Raw genomic sequence first — 17,609 nt, 5'->3', positions numbered from 1 at the left:
TTTTCCATTGCATCTCTTTCGCTGCCTCACTTTTCTATTTTGAGACCCGGATTTTTGTTTGCGCACTCTTACTCTATTCTTGTCATTCTCAATCTTCGTCATAGCACCTACTACCTATATTAGTACACGTCACCAATAAAAACCCAACACAAGTAATCTGTATTTACAAATCCTACTAATTATTAAATCAGTCAACTATGAAAAAAAAAGCAGTCCCATTTCATACTTATGCTCTGAATTTACTATGCATAAATAGGTATGAAAAAAAAAACAATCACAATCCCCTATGAATTTATTATGCATTTATGCTCCATTACCACTGTTATATTAATTTATTATGCATTTATGCTCCACTCCTCCACTAACCAATTCAATCGAATAAAGAAAAGATTCAAATGAAGAACAGAAGAAAGAAGTGCACTTACTATTGTCTATTGTCATTACTACCAAGGCGAGAAAGAGAAATACCAAGGCGAGAAAGAGAAACAAAAATCCCAGTCCCTTGAATCTGCTCTTGCCTCTTGCAATTTGCAAACGAAGACTTCGATCGACGTCGGCAACTCGGCGTTGAATTGCTGAAGAAGATCAGGAATTGAAGGACAATAGATTCAATGGAAGACTTATCTGATCTTTCTAGGGTATTTCTTTCTTCTTCAAAGTTAGGTTTAGACACGCATGGAAAATTTGGGGGCAAATGCCCTTCTGATTCCCGCTCCGTTTCCTTCTCTTTTTTTCTTTTTATCTGTTATATGCCCTTCTAATTTGACTTATTAATTCTTTCCCTACTATTTACCCTAGGCATAGAAAACCTTTTGTTTGCCCTCTAAATTTTCCCAAGTATCATAATTTTTTGAAGTGGGTGGAAACTATACATCTTTACAATTTTTTTTGAATTTGTAAAATTTTTTTGAATTATGCCCCTAAATTTTTTTCCGTTGGATTTCAATTATATATATATATATAAAATATAATTTTTTTTTTGTTGCCCCTTACCGGGGGGTTGCCCGAGCCGGCGGGCTTGCGGGGCTTACCCCTAGCCGGTTCTGTCCTTAGGCAAAATGGAAACCTTGAATTAAACTTTCAACTAAAAAAATTGGAATTGAAGTCCAAAAGCAAAAATAAAACTCCTCGAAGAACCGATACAAAATGAGAACTCCTAAATAAGATGTGCACGAAATCTTTTAAGAAAAAAATTAGCGACAAAATCTAACCTGGATTTTATTTTCCTTTTAGGATGAAGTTAAGATCCGAACATAACTTACGGTGGTCATGAAATAGACGCATGCACGTAGTTTAACATGAAACAAAAACTGAAAAAAGAAAAGAAGTTTAGGACAAGCATGGCTCTGCTTATGGGTAAATAGAATTTTTACGGGTAATTCATGAGAGATATCCAGTTTGAGTCGAGCCATTTTCACCACATGGCCATTGACCATGAGTGAAACGTTGCCCTTGAGCTCGGCTGTGCCCCCAGACCACCAAATGATAGTTCCAGCCATGTGATGTAACAGTTTAATAAAAACAAAATTTAGGCTTTGTTATGAGGAAACAGACGAACTGGAAGACCCTTCTCAGGAACTGGCATGGGATTGACAACGATCTTCTCATCCGGAATCAATTTCTCCCACCTAAACCTCTTCACTAGGTTGTGCATGAACACAAGTATTTCCAAACGAGCGTACTCTTTTCCGGGGCACATCCTAGGCCCTCCACCGAACGGTATGAACGTGTAAGGAGCAGGTCCAGTCCCCTCAAATCTTGATGGGTTGAACTCATAAGGTTCTGGGAAATACTCGGCGTTTTTATGCGTCGAGTGAGCACTCCAATATATCTGCACACAATACCCCAAAATGAAAAAATAAGTATACGATCAAGTATATGGACTTCACAGAAATATGGTGGATAAAGGTGTTTGGGCACCCATGGCGGTTCCCCAAGACCACTGACTAATTACTCGAAAATGACAAAACATGTCTGAGTAAGTGTTTGATCAAGCGCCATCAAACGTGCTGGAGGCTTTGCGAAATAACCACGATGGTCTTGGAGATTGTCAAGTTACTGTCGAGTTACGGAGTCGAGTGTTTTTGTTTCTTAAGGCCTACGCCCTCTTACGCACCAAAAAAATAAATAAATACTTTTGAGAGAAATTCATAATTACCTTCCAACCCTTTGGAATAGAGAAGCCCTGGTACATAAAATCAGTTAACACATCTCTGAAGGCTCCTTGAAGAGGTGGAGCAAGCCTCAACACTTCACAAGCCACGTTCCATGAGTACTTCATCTTCTGGATATCATCCCAGTTCAACAATTCACCTGGAGCCTTTGATTTGGCAATCTCCATTTGCTCTGTTCATCATGTAGAAAAAAAGAAGAAGAGGAAAGGAATAAAATATTTTTAAAGACAATATATATTATTTACTGTACTGTCTTATTCAAGGAAAAATGTATACTAGTTGCTCAAGTAATTATATTGGTTGGATCCAGGGACGCTGCCAAGCACTCTGGCGAGAGCGGGTGCAAGGCGTATCTATACTGTCCCAAAGTGTTTTATGCGGACCGGATTAAAAAACGAACTCTTCCAGGAAGAGTTAAACTCTTCGCTGAAAGAGTTTATTTTCAATCCAGATCATTAATTGATTGCCGAGATGGATGGTCTGGATGCACAAGGCAGGGACCGCTTGGCAGCATCGTTCATCAAATAATTAGAGCCTGGCCAAACTCTTCTTGGAAGAGTTCGTTTTTTAATCCAAACTATTAATTGATTATCGAGATGGACGGTCCGAATGTGCTTCGACAAGATGCTTGGCAGGGACTACTTGGTAGCATCAGTCATCAAATAATCAGAGCCTGGCCAATGGCCATCGAAATAATCGAAGCCTTGAAAATGAGTCACATAATTTCCATTTTCTAATCCACACCAAGAAGGTTTCAAAAAACCACGTCAACAACCACATGATTCCTCTCTCTTCAAGGTTGTTAAATGAATTTAGGCCAAGTCTGGGACTAAATTAATTTAATTATTTCCAATTTTTGGGTCTTTTTGTGAGCTTTTGTTGGTTTGCATAATTTTTTGTTTTCATTCATCTAGACAGACAAATCCAAAAAATAAAATGTTATGATCAGAAGGTAAAAGTTTACTCAATACAAAATATCCAAAACCCATTTTTAGATTATGTTGCCTTTTTTATTTTTTTGTGTGTGTAGCTTTTTAACTTTTTTGATTTCTCTTAGACAAATAGATTAATAAATTGTTTCATTTGGTCTCCGACATAAACAAATCCAATTTGTCCACAAACTTACAATTCATCAAGTTTTTGAACCTAACATGAACATCTTAGTACTCGGCTCAATAAGATGATAAGTTCACAAAACTATTTGACCTCGGCGACTAAAATTCGGTTGAGATCAATCAAGTAATTAAAAAAAATAATCACTTTGTTCAGAAGCCATTTTAGTTTAGTTTTAATTTAGTTTTCCAGTCATTACTCTATTTATTTTTCTAATCATTACCCTATTTCTTCAATTGTTATTTTCTCATCTCTCTCCAATCATTACCCCTCTTTTCAATTATTACCCTATTTTTCTCTCAATCTACTACCAAAATTAAACTAAACTGTCAACCGAACAAAGCCAATCAAACTTCAACTTGTAATTGAGCACAGTTTCTAAAAGCTCGTAAAGTTTTGATAATTTACAGCAAGTAAAAAAGTTGACAAATCAACTTAATTACTAAAGTATTATTTAAAAAAACTTTAAAAAAAGAATTACTATTATTTACAGAAGAGAGAAACTTATTCACGGCTCTGCGTAATCTCAGCCTTTCGTTTCGGCAATCAATTGTACGGATTTAAAAAATAAAAACTTTAATTATACTAATTTTTTTTAAATTCGGACCGATTGAGCACCGAAAACTTTATTTATACTGATAGCTCCGTAAAAATGTTTTTCTCTTTAAAGAAATACTACGAGTTACTGACAAAAGGACAATACAATGATTAATACTTCATTGAAGACCTGAGAGTGTTAAAATTCATGCAGATCCCTATCTACTGTTGTATTGAGATCTGTTTGTTCTAAATTGAGATAGATGTTCAAAAAAAAAACCCTCTCCGTCCTATTTTCTTTGTACATTATTCTATTTGTTTTTTTTTATTTATGTCTTTTGCCTATATCTTTTAGTGTGTATTTTGAAAAATATGCAATATGGATCTTATTTGATAGATCTCGATTAGTTCTATAATATAAAGTTTTCAAAATTATGAAAAACATTAGACCCCGTTCGTTTTGAAATTTTGGATTTGAATTTGTATATAATTAGTGTAGAGAGAAATACAGTAATGATTAAAAATAGAGGTAATGATTGAAGATGGACAAAAAGAAAAATGAGCGTAATAATTGGAAAGAAATATGATTGATTAGAATTCAAAATTCAAAACCTTTAAACGAACGATGTCTTATAGATTGAAAGATATAAGCAATTCAAAAATGGCACACAATTCAAAAATAAACAATGAAAATGGGACAGAGGGAATAAAAATAAAATTGAAGTACCCTTTGACTCAATTTGGACTTCGGACTCCATCTTAGTTTTAGTTTAATTTAATTTTGTTTCTAATCATTACCCTACTTATTTTTTCAATCATTACCTTATTTTTTCAATTATTACTTTCTCATCTCTCTCTATCTCTCTCCAATCATTACCCATATCTTCATTCATTACTTTATTTCTCTTTCCACCCACTACCAAAACTAAACTAAACTAAACTCTCAACTAAACACTACCGTTAACACAATTTGGACAGAGTCACCCGAGCCAACTCAAGAAATGGTACGACTCACATGGTTTTCTATTATGCCGTGCGTTTTTTTTTTTTTGGTGGGACCATCCAGAAAGGGTAACCAATTAAGTCACCTATATATGGTTTCATGAACATAAACCTACTACTTATTTATCATGTTTTTTTTCCAGTTAATTTTGTTTTTGGGAAATATTTTCTTTTATATTTTTTTCCCAGTTAGTTGGATGTTCGTAATTAACAAGTTTTGTATTCAGAAAGGAAAGACTGCTGATTTTGCCACTACCTTTTTTGTTAACGGTACTTCCTTGCAATTGTATTTTTGCACAAAAAATACATTTGCAGGAAAGCGCTGTTAACAAAAAAGGGAGTGATAAAATCATTTTCCAAAGGAATATGCTAACCTCAAATCAACAAGCAATGGTTCACGTGCAAAAAGTGCATTGATGTCAGTTACCGTTAGAGAGGTAGAGATATCCAAAAGTTAAAAGGGTAGAGATACCTAGAAAAGTTCATTGATATCTATAGAAAATAGATTGAACTCTTAACTTTTTTGGGATTTAGTGTGGATTATATTTGGCCTAGAGGCTGACGTTAGCAAAACCATCCGTGTTTCAAAACGGGAAATAAATTTCTATTTTTTAAGAATATAATTTCAAGCTAAAAAATAGTAGGCTTACTGAAATCTAAAAATATATAATATGGATATTTTTTGAAAGATCTTGATGAGATCTTTTAAATGGTGCAAAAAAAATTAAAAAATTACTTTTTATTTACATTATTTTTGAATTTAAAAATGTAAAATAAGTATTTGTTATTTAAGAAGGTGTTCTGGAACGAGGTATAACGTTATAGGAAAAAGAAAACCCAAATGAAAAACCTTACGTCCTTAATTAACCATGGTTAAATATTGACTTTTTTTTTTTTTAAATTTTGTTTTGGACAATGGTTCAGTATTACAGTATTGATAATTATACGAATGACCCTTTACTAGGCATGGGAAAAGCTCGATCGTCTATTTTTTTTGAAGACAAATATAATTCAATCAGATTGTTAGTAATTTTCGATTAACCTGATTTTCGATTAACTCATTTCCTTACAGACAGTACGATACAGTTTGTATAAACCGTAAGAAAATTGAATTCATACATACTATCTAAAGGCTATTACGTGATGAGATTTTGGACCTCCGATACCTACATTTTTTTACTTATCGGCCGGTACGGTCCAACCGAATCACTAATACCGTTAAGATTTTCCGATACTGCGATTTAAAATCCTGGAAGAGATAAATCCTGGAAGAGATCACTGCTAATCAGTTTGTTGTTAGGACTATAAATTACCTTGGTAAACTCCATGATAGATCTCAGGCAACTCAGCAAGATACTTGACAATAAAAGCACAAGCAGAACTAGCAGTGTCATGGCCACCAACCAACAACCCCAAGATCTTATCAGCAATATCACTCTCCTTCATGTACTTCCCGTCCTCGTCCGCCGTCAAGAGCATGTGCGACAAGATATCCTGCGTCGGCGACGCCATTTTCTCGGCCAAATCCACCTTCCTCCGCTTTATGATCCCCACCAGATCCTTCCTTATGTAATCCGACGCCTTTATCGCCTGGTTGAATGGCGTCCCGGGCAAATCCACGGGCAACGATAGTATCCCCTCGGCCAGTAAGTTGAATCGCTCTAAGAATTTGTCTACGTCTTTGGTGTCTTCAATGCTTAGAAATATCCTGCACGCCCAAGGTCCACGGTGAAAGGAGTGTTATTCAGAGATCGCGGCTAGGCCGGTCAATGGATCGGGTTAAACAGGAATTCGATGTAAGAAATTCCATACTCATTTTTGAAAACCCAATCTGAAAATATTCATTCGGGTGTGTAAGCCCTACACGTTCAAGTGTAGCTCAATCACGAGCTCAAGTCCTTTTTACCCAAATTGGGTTTTGTACTAATTTATAAATTATACGTACACTACTAAAATAAAAATTACCAAATAGGAAAAAAAAAGAACCACCACAGCACCACTACCTGCACGCGAGCCAAAATGTGTAGCGCTTGGAGAGCGGGAAAACGAGTATCTGGTCCTTATTTTCCCATTCCGCGGAAAAATGGCGCCGCGCGATGGTGTCCATGATCCCAATATACCGTTGCAACGCCTCCGGCTTGAAGAAATTCGGCAGCATTTTCCTCATCTTGATGGCCTCTTCTTTCGATGAGGTCTGGTTCGAAGAGGGAAAGATCTTGTCGACGGAGCTGGGCCACCACGACTGGACGAGCTTATTCTCGTTGGAGAACAAGAACTTGTGGGCTGCGGCGCCGCAGAAGACCACCGTGGGCTCGCGCATGAGGTTGGTTTTGTAGACGTAGGACGAGTACTTGGATACACGGTCGAATATGAATTTCTCGGGGTGGCCCTTCCACCCGGCCGCTAGGTACTGGAGGGTCTCGCCAATAATTGGGAGCCCGGTTTGGCCGGGTGGAAGGTTTTGAAGGTTTTTAGGGTTAGAGGAGATGAGGAAATGGAGGGAGAGAATGGCTAGGAGGACGAAAAGGCAGAGGACAGAGGCGTAGAAGAGCTCCATGCCTAATTGGTGTCAAAGAAAAAATGCAGCAGTGAGTGAGTTTTGGCAAATGAGAATGAGGATATTGAAGGAACATATATAGGTAGAAAGGTTTATTTTATTTTGTGTATTTATTTATTATTTGTCTCTGTTGAAGGGGTGTCGTGGGTCGTTGGAATGGAGAAATTTTTGGTGCAAAAATAGGGTATATAGTTCACGTGGTACTTGAGTGTGATCCGAGCCATCCAAATGTGTATTGGATGGTTAGGATTTTAGAGGCCAAGAAAGAGGAGAGAGAGTGGTCGGCTGAGTAGAAAAGAAAGTGCTCTGATCTGAACCATATTTTCAAAACACGTTTGAATGGTTTGAATGCTCATTGGGTACCGCGGGTACCGCACTTGGTACCCAATTTGCACCCAAAAACTTCTGGTTGGGATGATAGGATGAAAGTAATGATGATTTATCGATGGTTGGCAAAATATATATGAGAGCAATTTGGTTGGTCTAAATAAAAGTGAGTACTGAACATTAATTCCTTAGTCTAGGTGGGACTCGCACGAATTTTATTTTGATGATTAGATCCGTTCATTTCTTTAGAACATCTTCAATGGACCCTATAAAGCACTCAATAGTGTGAATAGCTAAAACTTTGGACGGTCGCGATATGGACCGTCTCGTTTAGTCCAAGTCTTTGAATTAGAGAGGATCCGGATCCTAAATTTTTGGATGGATGAAAAAAATGCATGTCGAGATAGGCTCATTAGGGTTTAACCTTGAGCTGCAATGCTTGCATTCCCTACACTGCTCTGTATAATAATAACTGATTAAGGACACGCATTTTGAGCCACTGGGGGAAGCATTACTTAATAAGGATTCCTAAAAAATCTTAGGGCATCTCGAGTATATACTTGAAAAGTTAACACTGATGTATCTTTGCTGTGTTTGGGCTTGTCCTGATCGACTGTATTGTCCAACCTTTTATTAGATTTCTTTCCATTTTTTTTAAAAATAAAATGTTACTTTTGTCGATAAAAAAAAAAAGTTCGCACTGAAGTTGCACTTCAAGTAACTTTTACTGCACCCTCAATAAGCATCCGTAGTGGAATAACCAAAAAAAAAACTCACATTGGAATAACCAAATTTAGACATCTTTTAGCAATTCATCAAATTTTAGCTATTGAATAATCAAAACTAGCAGCCTTTTGCTAATAACCAAATTTATTGGACCCCGTATCTTCTCAATCAAGTACAACCATCATAGAAAACTGAAACTCATTCTCTACAAGCAAATGTTTAAATGGTAGGTGAAACTCACTTTCTACTTTGACAAGTGATTATGCATTGATCACTTTATAGATTTTAACAAAAGCCCCCCCACTTTCACTTATTTTACTAGAACGTCATGCAATGTAGACCATTAGATTGAGAAGAAAAAAAAAATGACCATTAGATTTTGAATTTTTGCCAACTCATTTTGATTATGGGCAAAAAATAATCAATGTAGAATGCGATATTGCTAACTCTAGCTAGCAACCTAAAAATGAATAATCAAAATCTGATGTGACAAGTTTTGATTATTCACTTTTGCTTATTCCATTGCGGATACTTTAAATGAATAATAAAAATCGGATATGACAAATTTTGATTATTCACTTTTACTTATACCACTACAGATGCTCTAACTATGCACCTTTTATTATTTCATCACTTCTAATTGTAACGATCTTCTTCATTAATCATATACTCATTTATTAATTATTATATTCGTAGATGAAGTCTAAAAATTATTACAGTCCTTTATATCTTGATTAACTTCTCTAAGCTCTAAATCCTTCGAATTTGGTAAACTTTGTTTCCGTTTTGGTTTTATTTTACGCACTGGAAGCTCATGTTGACAAATAAAAATACGCATAATACTGTATTAAATAAGCTCAATTAACCTTACTATAAATTTTTGGAGTTGGTGAGTAACAAATTATTTCCAATTCATAAGTGGAGATAAAAAGAAATGAAATGGTGGAACTGTGTCTCAAGATTTTGATAGTGTACTTTAAGACATGACCATTAAATTTTATTTTTTTTGATAGGCTGACATGACCATTAATTAGTTGAGGATTCTGTTAGAGATATTTTTAATACGGTCTTCCTAACTTCTGTTTACTAGGCAGAGGATAATATGTGCACCAATAAGTTCAAACAAGTTCGGATATCAATACATATTTCACAGATATTGGTACATTTTCATAAATATTGACACAGTTTCACAAATATCAATATACCTTTCTTGGATATTAATACAACTTTCAATTGTTATCCTCTGCCCTTAGCATTTTCCGTTTTCATATTTTATGTAACACTGCTCCATCGTACTAACTTAGGGTGCGTTCCGCTTTTCTCCCTTAAAAAAATAATTATTTATAATTTTCAAGCTTAAAAGTAATAGGCTTACTAAAATTAAAAAATATGCAATACAATCATATATGTTTCATAGATTTTGATAAGATCTATCAAATCCTACAAAAAAATTTGAAAAATTATTTTTGTGAACATATTATTTTTAAATTTGAAAATAGGTCCTTATTTTTTAAATACTTATTTGAGAATTTAAAAAATTATTTTCGTAATCTCCTTTTGTATTACGTCATTTTCTCATTCGCTTGCTAAAAGAAAATTAGGTAGTGCAGAGACCCTATAGTGCATCTTGTAGTGATTTTCTTTACCTACCCGACATCCAAATATTCCTCGTGGTTTAGATTTGGGCTAATCCTGTCAGTCAAAACTTCTACCGAAGAGAATCTGAATCCATGCCGAATGCCGATAAATGCATTCCATAGTTGATTTCTTGAGTTGAGGGATTTGCCCGCAACCATGTTCCCGTTAATGGTTTGCAACTCTTGTCAACACTTAATCCAATGCGCCCCCCCCCCCAAACCCTCTATCAGACATGGCCTTAATGCAAATTAATTAGCAGAGAAATTGCCGTCATAATCTCCATTTCTGTCAATCCGAATCCACCTAAAAATCAAATCATAGTGCAAAATTTCAACTAAAAGATAAATAATTCTTCTGCATTGATTGAGATGTTATTTTCATTATCTCATGTGGTTTGGAAGATGATCCTTCTTAAGAACAATGTTCATCTTCCTTACCCAGGAGTGGACAGGTGCTCATAAATCTAGTGATTCTGGTCCCAATAGTGTGTACCTAAAAATCAAAGCAGAGTGTAAAATTTCAACCAAAAGATAAATCATTCTTCTGTATTGATTGAGATGGTATTTTCATTGCGACTCAGACTTGTTAAGTCGAGACTAAATGAGTACTTTTTGAAGCACATGGGTTGCCTTATTATTATTTTTAATGAAAAACAATTTTTTATTATTAATCTTTGAAAATATATTACAAAGATTAAAAGGATTTTAAGCGCTAGACGTCATGACGGAGCAAAAGAATACCCGTGGAACCTCACATTCTGATAATGAAAGCTGCCAGGACCCTTGTCGAGTTTAATAAAAAATTTCTTTTGTCGATCAAAAAGCCGTCAGGAACCAAAGGGAAAAAACAAATTGAGGTTGGCAAGAAGCCTACAAAAACCCCAAAAAGAACACCACTTCCAAACCCAAACAAGGCAAAAATAAAATAAAAAACCACACCCAAATGAAACACCACTCCCGAAATGACAAGGGATCAAGCATAAGCCGAGGAGCCTAAATATTGGCCCTTTCGTCATCCTCTGCTTCCATTGATTAATATGATTTTGCTTATGACTTTCTCATCATCGCTCATATAATCTTGACGTATGATCTTGTTTATTGACCAAACAGCCTTAGACTCATTTAGGTGCATCCTTGTAATGCCTTCGGAAGAAAATGGTACGTAATACTGCAGCTGCAATAGTAGAGATCTGAACACAAATTTTTGCTTCTTTCTTCCACCCTTCTTGAATTTAGGGATGCCCAACATTTCTTCCATCGACTTTTGCTTCCATTTGTCCTTTAATTTCCCATTATCTTTAACCTCTTCAGCTTTAGTCCATAGTTAACAGGATACGATCAATAAAATTAACCCGGATTGGGTTAAGCTCTACAAATAATTCCATCTTCTTGTGTTTTAAAAAACCCACTTCCAAGAGATTCCAAAAGCCTTTATCAAACTCCTCTACATCCGTACATAGCTGAGTCATGAACCACTGTGCCAACTTCCAATAATGGGGTTGTATCCTCCACATCAATTTCGCCTTCTTCCAAGGCCAAATTACTTTCCCCAACGCAAGAGATTGAAGGATCATCAAGACATCAACAATACCATCGATCCTCGAACTCGCTGGCCGGAGAAAGGTCACAACTTTAAAATTAGCCACCTCACTAGCCTCCACCTCCATTTTTTTAAAAACCTTATCTGAGTTAATTAATTCAAACTAATAGAGAAGATGAGATGGGTAACATATGGTACCTATCAAGATCTTGAGAACAATTACTAATTGGCCAATTTCAGAAAATAAATGCCAGTTCCATGGAATGTTGATGTTTAGCCTTTGTTACCCAAAATCGATGTTGACCATTCAGAACTTGAATTCTTTTGGGAGTCGGTTTCTTCCAGCAATCTCCATCCTAGCTCAGACAAGAAAGTAGAGATTTAGCCCAGTTGGGTGGTTGGATGTAGAAGGTGAGAATTGTTTCGGTATGTTTTTCGTTCCGAAATGGGAACGTGGTACATCACATGCCCTAATTTATGGTTCGTTGCTTAGCAAAAAAAAAAAAAAAAATTTATGGTTCGTTAGAAGTAAGCTTCTACATATTCCAATAAGTATATGCTTGTTTCAAGAGGTTATTATTTGATGAAATAGATTATTAGGTTTCTAATTATGCTTTGTTTTGACATTTTGCCTCATTGAAATTCCACTCTCTAGATTTGTAGTTCTAGTAGGAAAAGTGTCAAAACATAAATAGGAAGAACTCCGGGATTGCTTTCGATAGAAAAAATCACTGTTTTGGAACCTACGTGGACCGTATTCTGAGTTGTGCGTGACAAAGGTTGGGATAATGATTTTAATTAGGAGTTCAATTTTACTTAGACTGGTAAGCTAGCGTAGTGTAAGAGTCTTTTTTAGTAATCTTAGACCACAGATTAATGGCTTAAGGTGCCCTACTAAAACATAGCTTCATTTTGTATGCTTCTTCTTTGGGGTTGTATGCTTTGGTTGGCTTCTTGCCATCTATGGGTGGTTATTTTCCCTTCTGGTTCCGGGTGCTTCGTGCTTTGGATCCTTTTAATCTTTGTAATTTGTTTTCAAAGATTAATAAAATTCTTTTGCTGTTCAAAAAAAAAAACATAGCTTCATTTTGTTGATGCAAACAGATCTTTTCAGAATAATCTCTCTCTCTCTCTCTCTCTCTCTCTCTCTCTCTGGGTGTGTTGTCTGTCTATGTGTGTGTTTTCGGCTCCGATATTTGGATTGCCCTAGCCGAACCTGATGATTTGTTGCCCATTTACAATTAAGTCATACAAAATAAAATATATATACAGGTACAAAAAAAATCAAAATTACATTGCTATTTTAGCTTGAATGACATCATAAAAATCAACATAAAAAATGTAAACCCCGGTTATAGTGTTTTATGATTAGCACAATTTGATTCAAAGAAAATAAATTCTCCTTACATTTTTTGAAGCAAAATTTTCAATTGAGTTATTGAACTTTACTTATCCAAGAACTCGTGACCCGTTCCACTAACTTTTGATTTTTGGGCTTTTTAGTTGATATATGCAAGAAGAATGACCTATCTCGAAAAATGTAAGAAGTTAAGAAAGCTTCAAATGCCCAAAAATGCTTTTAGTGTAACAGCATCACATTTCAATTGAGATATATCATAGCCAATCTTTTTAATCTGTCTTGCAAAATGATAGTTTGAAGGTAAAAATAAAAATCGTGTTAGCTCGCTTGATTTGTGACTTTTTTTAATCAAATGTAAGAATATATCACCTATACATTACTATTGTGTTTGTTAAATCAAAATTTTTCAACAACGTAATTTGATTTTCGCGATATCATGCATTGGGAGGGAAAACAAAATGAGGTAGATCAAAAGTGGAGGAAACAAAAACCGTGTTAGCTCACTCGATTTGTGACTTTTTTTAATCAAATATAAAAACATATCACTTATACATTACTGTTGTGTTTTTTAAGTAACGAAATGATTATCCAACTTTTTGCCATTATGGGCTGAATACTTGTACTAGCATTTTCTTTAAGGTATTTTTATTCTTTTAAATATTATTTTTGATTTTTATATAAAGGGCCCATTTAAAAAAGTTCCCATCGGCCCCGGAAAACTTAGAGACAGCCCTAGATCCATATAGATTAAAAAAAAAAAGGGCAAACTTCCAAGGCCACCTCCTAACCCAAATGACAGAATTTTCAATGGGTAAAGTCTACATCTCACTCTTACCAGTCCCCACCACAATGACATGTAAACTTCAGAAAGCTATCTCCCAACAAATGAGAATGAGCTGCATATGTATCAACATTAACTATACCTAATCTGAAACGAAATGAGAGAGAGAGAGAGAGAGAGAGAGAGAGAGAGAGAGAGAGACATGCATGTACACTCACTACAACAAACAATACATTTTATAGCGTAATATCATAGCGTTTTTTAAAGAATGCTATAGAAAACTTTCGGTGGTAAACTTTCATAGCGTTCATGGGATTGGGCGCCAAGTGTCCGTGAAAATTTTGAACGTGGGAAAATGTAAAGCTTACTTTTTCACTATTCCCCCTGTATAGACTTTCCCAACCCCAACTTTCCCAATTCTCTCCGCCAAGTTACTCTCTCTCTCTCTCTCTCTCTCTCTCTCACACACACACACACGAGATCAAGAAGAACTGGGTCATCCAAAACCATTGCCGTTGCCAATTGACCCTCATCGGCAGTCCCACCATCCGACATCGATCCCGTCTGTGGCCTACTAGACCTGCGCTTGTCTGACCTGAGCATAAGATGGGTAAGTCGATTACACACTCGATTTTATACCTGGTCCCAACTTCTAGTCCATTAAAGCTTTAGATTATTGCGAACAATCGCGTCACCGTCGTATTTCAACTACTACTGTCATTTCCTTGGATCAGCGCTCTCTCTCTCTGTCTCTGAGTAAGTGAGTGAATACCTAGCCCAAGCAGTTGAGGGTCAGTGAATAGCGATATTAATTTCTTGAGATGACTATAGATTGGCTTTCTGAAGATTGTAGATCTCGGTCCTGAATGGGTTGTTTTAATATCAAGCTATACATCCCCGAGGTCAGTCTTCCAAAAAAATAATAATTTCCGAAGTGTTTTCTTACAGTTTGACTTTCATTTCTTAATTACTTATGAATGTTGGTCATCGTGTTGGCAGGAGAATAGATGCTTGTGTATATTAATTAGAATCATTAGATGCTTCTACTCTGCATACTTGCGTTGGCATTTTAATGCATCATCTTAATATGAATCCAAAAGGCAGAGGAGATTATACCGCCTCCTCCAGGCGCTACTTATGTTCCGACTCTTTGCAAGCAATGTAGAACTCAAATTTTTCGATGTCTTGGAGTGCTAAAAGTCAAAAGCTAATGACAGTACTCTAGGGAAGCAACTCTGGATAAAACAAAATAGTTGTATCATAGGACAACAGATGTCCCAATTTCTGGAAATGATGTTTGAATAGTTATTTTCTTGAGTTTTGTTTTCAGATTTTCTATTCAAGTTACAAGGAACAACTTACTTATCACTTAACAACTTTGGCTCTTATAGGTAGCTGATGAGTTCTTCAATTGCTAAGGTATTTAACAATTCCTTTACATGTTCAATGACGAAGAGTCGAAGACGAATTATATTTTGGAAAGGTGTGTCTAGCATCTCTCACTGTCATTCGCCTAATATAATATGCAATTCGTGGTTGAATTCTTTCAGGCAATTGGGGCAGTTAGTAATATTCCGAAGTACCAAAAAAAATTGGGCACCTAGTTGCATGATCAAGAAACCAAGTGATGGGAAGCTGATTGGCTATAACATGGACTATCTTGGATCTATTGAGGAAGCACTAGGAGGTTGCTTGTATTTGAGCTATCCGTAGTTTGAAATTCGGGTTTGCTTTCAAATAACATTTTCTTTTTGCCGGCTCAAATGGTTCAAGCAATGAATCTATTTCACCTCTTGCTGGTAAACTCTTTGTTGTCAATGGAGCTGGCTGTATATATATACCATAATGATTGTTCTTTCTCATGCAATACATCATTTGTTTTTCTTGTTCTCTATAACACTACAACACATATGGCTTTCTATAACGTAATTTTACAGCGTTCTTTTGGTAATGCTATTATTGAGTAGCCATTATAGCGTTCTTCAAGGCTAAAAGAAAGGAAATACACTGAAGGCTTTTGAACAGCGTTTCATTAAAGCCATACACAGCATTCTGCGAAAATCAGAAGCACCAGTCTCCTCGCTCCCAAAAATCAAACGGACCTTAGAAGTTTTCAATCGATTTCAGAATCTTGAAATACGAGTCGTACTCTAGCTATGAACTGGTGCGAGATTTCTCAAGAACTGGGGGGAGATTTCTAGGGTTTTAATCTTCAGTATCAAGTATGTTTCTTGTTCTCTATTTCTTTTGATCGATTAACCTTTGTTCCCTACTGTTAGCCCGACCTTCAAGTTTCTCTGCCCCCTCCTTTCTTAATCGGAGGAAAATCAAAACCATTTTCAAACCTAACGCACTAGTTGAAGCAAAGAGTCAGGGAGTCCAAATACAAGGGTACGATTTCAATCTTCCTTCCTTAGCACGAGATAATCAGTTTAGGGTTTACAAGGTTATCCATTTAAAGGGTTAGGATTTACTTTATCTGAGGTATCAATTTTCAATCGAAAACAAGCTTCAATGGAATCTCTTGCATTCTTCTCTTCGGCATCTCATGAAGCAATCAAAACCTGCTCAGAACTTCTTGCAACCATCACACGACCACCATATCCGGAAACGGAAATCTTGCAAATTCCGTTGAAATGATTTTGCTGTTACTGAATTTTGGATTTCTTAAAAGTATGCGTTCTACGTGTTCGATGAAATGAGAAATGAGAAAGATACACGCACACGCGCATATGGATAACCTAACCCATCTTACGAAATAATTTTGTGCAATCTATAGAGCCTTAATTTCCATATAACAGCATGTATTTGCAAAGTACCAATTGATTATCTTTTCATCCTGTTATAATATATGCCCTTGGTTTTGTCCCTTTTTCTCTCGCTCTTTCTCAGCAGCTTCAAAACATCATTCAAAATATGGAATTTACCTTTGTAATGCTGCAACCATTTTCCTAGCGAGTTTCGGTAAGCATACAACTTTATAAAATCTTCATGATTTCATAACAATGGTTATTGTTTTACTCCCTGTTCACCCTAAAAAAAGTGTATGCATGAAGTTCATTTGTTGGTCTTTGAGTGTGTCCATTCATTTCGTAGGTATAAGATTTCGGCAATTGCAAGAATGTTGGATCTCAAACCTGTCTCTCCGCCTCAATAACTCTACGAGACTAACGGTTATGCCATCCACTTGGTATTTCTTTCTCTCTGCTGTCCCTAGAAAGTAGAAACTGATTATTGGATATAGGCATTGTGTTACTAAATACAATTGAAGCTTGTATCTCATTCTGCACAATTATCTCTTGTGGGTAGTCGACTAGTTGGTAATGGTACCTTACCCACTCGTGTTTAGATGTGCATTATCGCATGATGTGCAGATTATTAGTCTGATGTGTAGAACAATAAGCAAGACTATATGATGTGCAGAACAATAAGCAAAGACTATTATTCACCCAAGACATAAACAAACTAACAAAAGTACTAGGGCATGTTTGGACACTTCATTTTCCATTATGACTTTTGCATTTTTTCCATTTTGGGATATGTATAATATGCACACACCACTCCATGAGATATCTACACCAACGAATTTCAGTTGTAAAAATCGTTACAATAAGGAATGTATCTTGTTTGCATAAAATATGACCTTGAGTGTTAGATTGTGAATTCAAATTGCTGAAACTGAATATTAGTTGCTATCTTTTACCCCTAGAATGATTTTTGTGCTAAAAGGGTGTTTGTGAAGATTGTCCTGTTTGATTAGCACATTGGTTATTCATTCGAAATGTACTCTAAATGCCGCATTTACTTGGATTATGGTTAGTAAAATAGCTTAGAAAAGGCTCATGACTTATGAAG

General features: G+C 35.9%; 1 protein-coding gene and 1 long non-coding RNA gene across 2 annotated transcripts; one reads left to right on the top strand and one right to left on the bottom strand.

Annotated features, from left to right (window-relative positions):
• Nucleotides 1–1,193: 1,193 nt before the first annotated feature.
• LOC131306031 (cytochrome P450 716A75-like) lies at nt 1,194–7,425 on the bottom strand. Its single transcript, XM_058332441.1, has 4 exons — nt 6,830–7,425; nt 6,140–6,534; nt 2,159–2,346; nt 1,194–1,831 (listed from the first exon to the last, which is right to left on the bottom strand). Exons 1-4 carry the CDS (start codon nt 7,381–7,383, stop codon nt 1,529–1,531), a joined length of 1,440 nt encoding a protein of 479 aa, XP_058188424.1. The 5' UTR covers nt 7,384–7,425; the 3' UTR covers nt 1,194–1,528.
• Nucleotides 7,426–13,975: 6,550 nt separating this feature from the next.
• Nucleotides 13,976–16,968, top strand: LOC131306020 (uncharacterized). Its single transcript, XR_009193578.1, has 4 exons — nt 13,976–14,364; nt 15,146–15,173; nt 15,305–16,718; nt 16,851–16,968. It is a non-coding gene; the product is annotated as an uncharacterized LOC131306020 (long non-coding RNA).
• The last annotated feature ends 641 nt before the right edge of the window (nt 16,969–17,609 follow it).

This window comes from Rhododendron vialii, chromosome 1a (genome assembly GCF_030253575.1).
Source record: "Rhododendron vialii isolate Sample 1 chromosome 1a, ASM3025357v1".
Lineage (NCBI taxonomy): Eukaryota > Viridiplantae > Streptophyta > Magnoliopsida > Ericales > Ericaceae > Rhododendron > Rhododendron vialii.
This window is presented reverse-complemented; position numbering and strand designations above follow the sequence as displayed.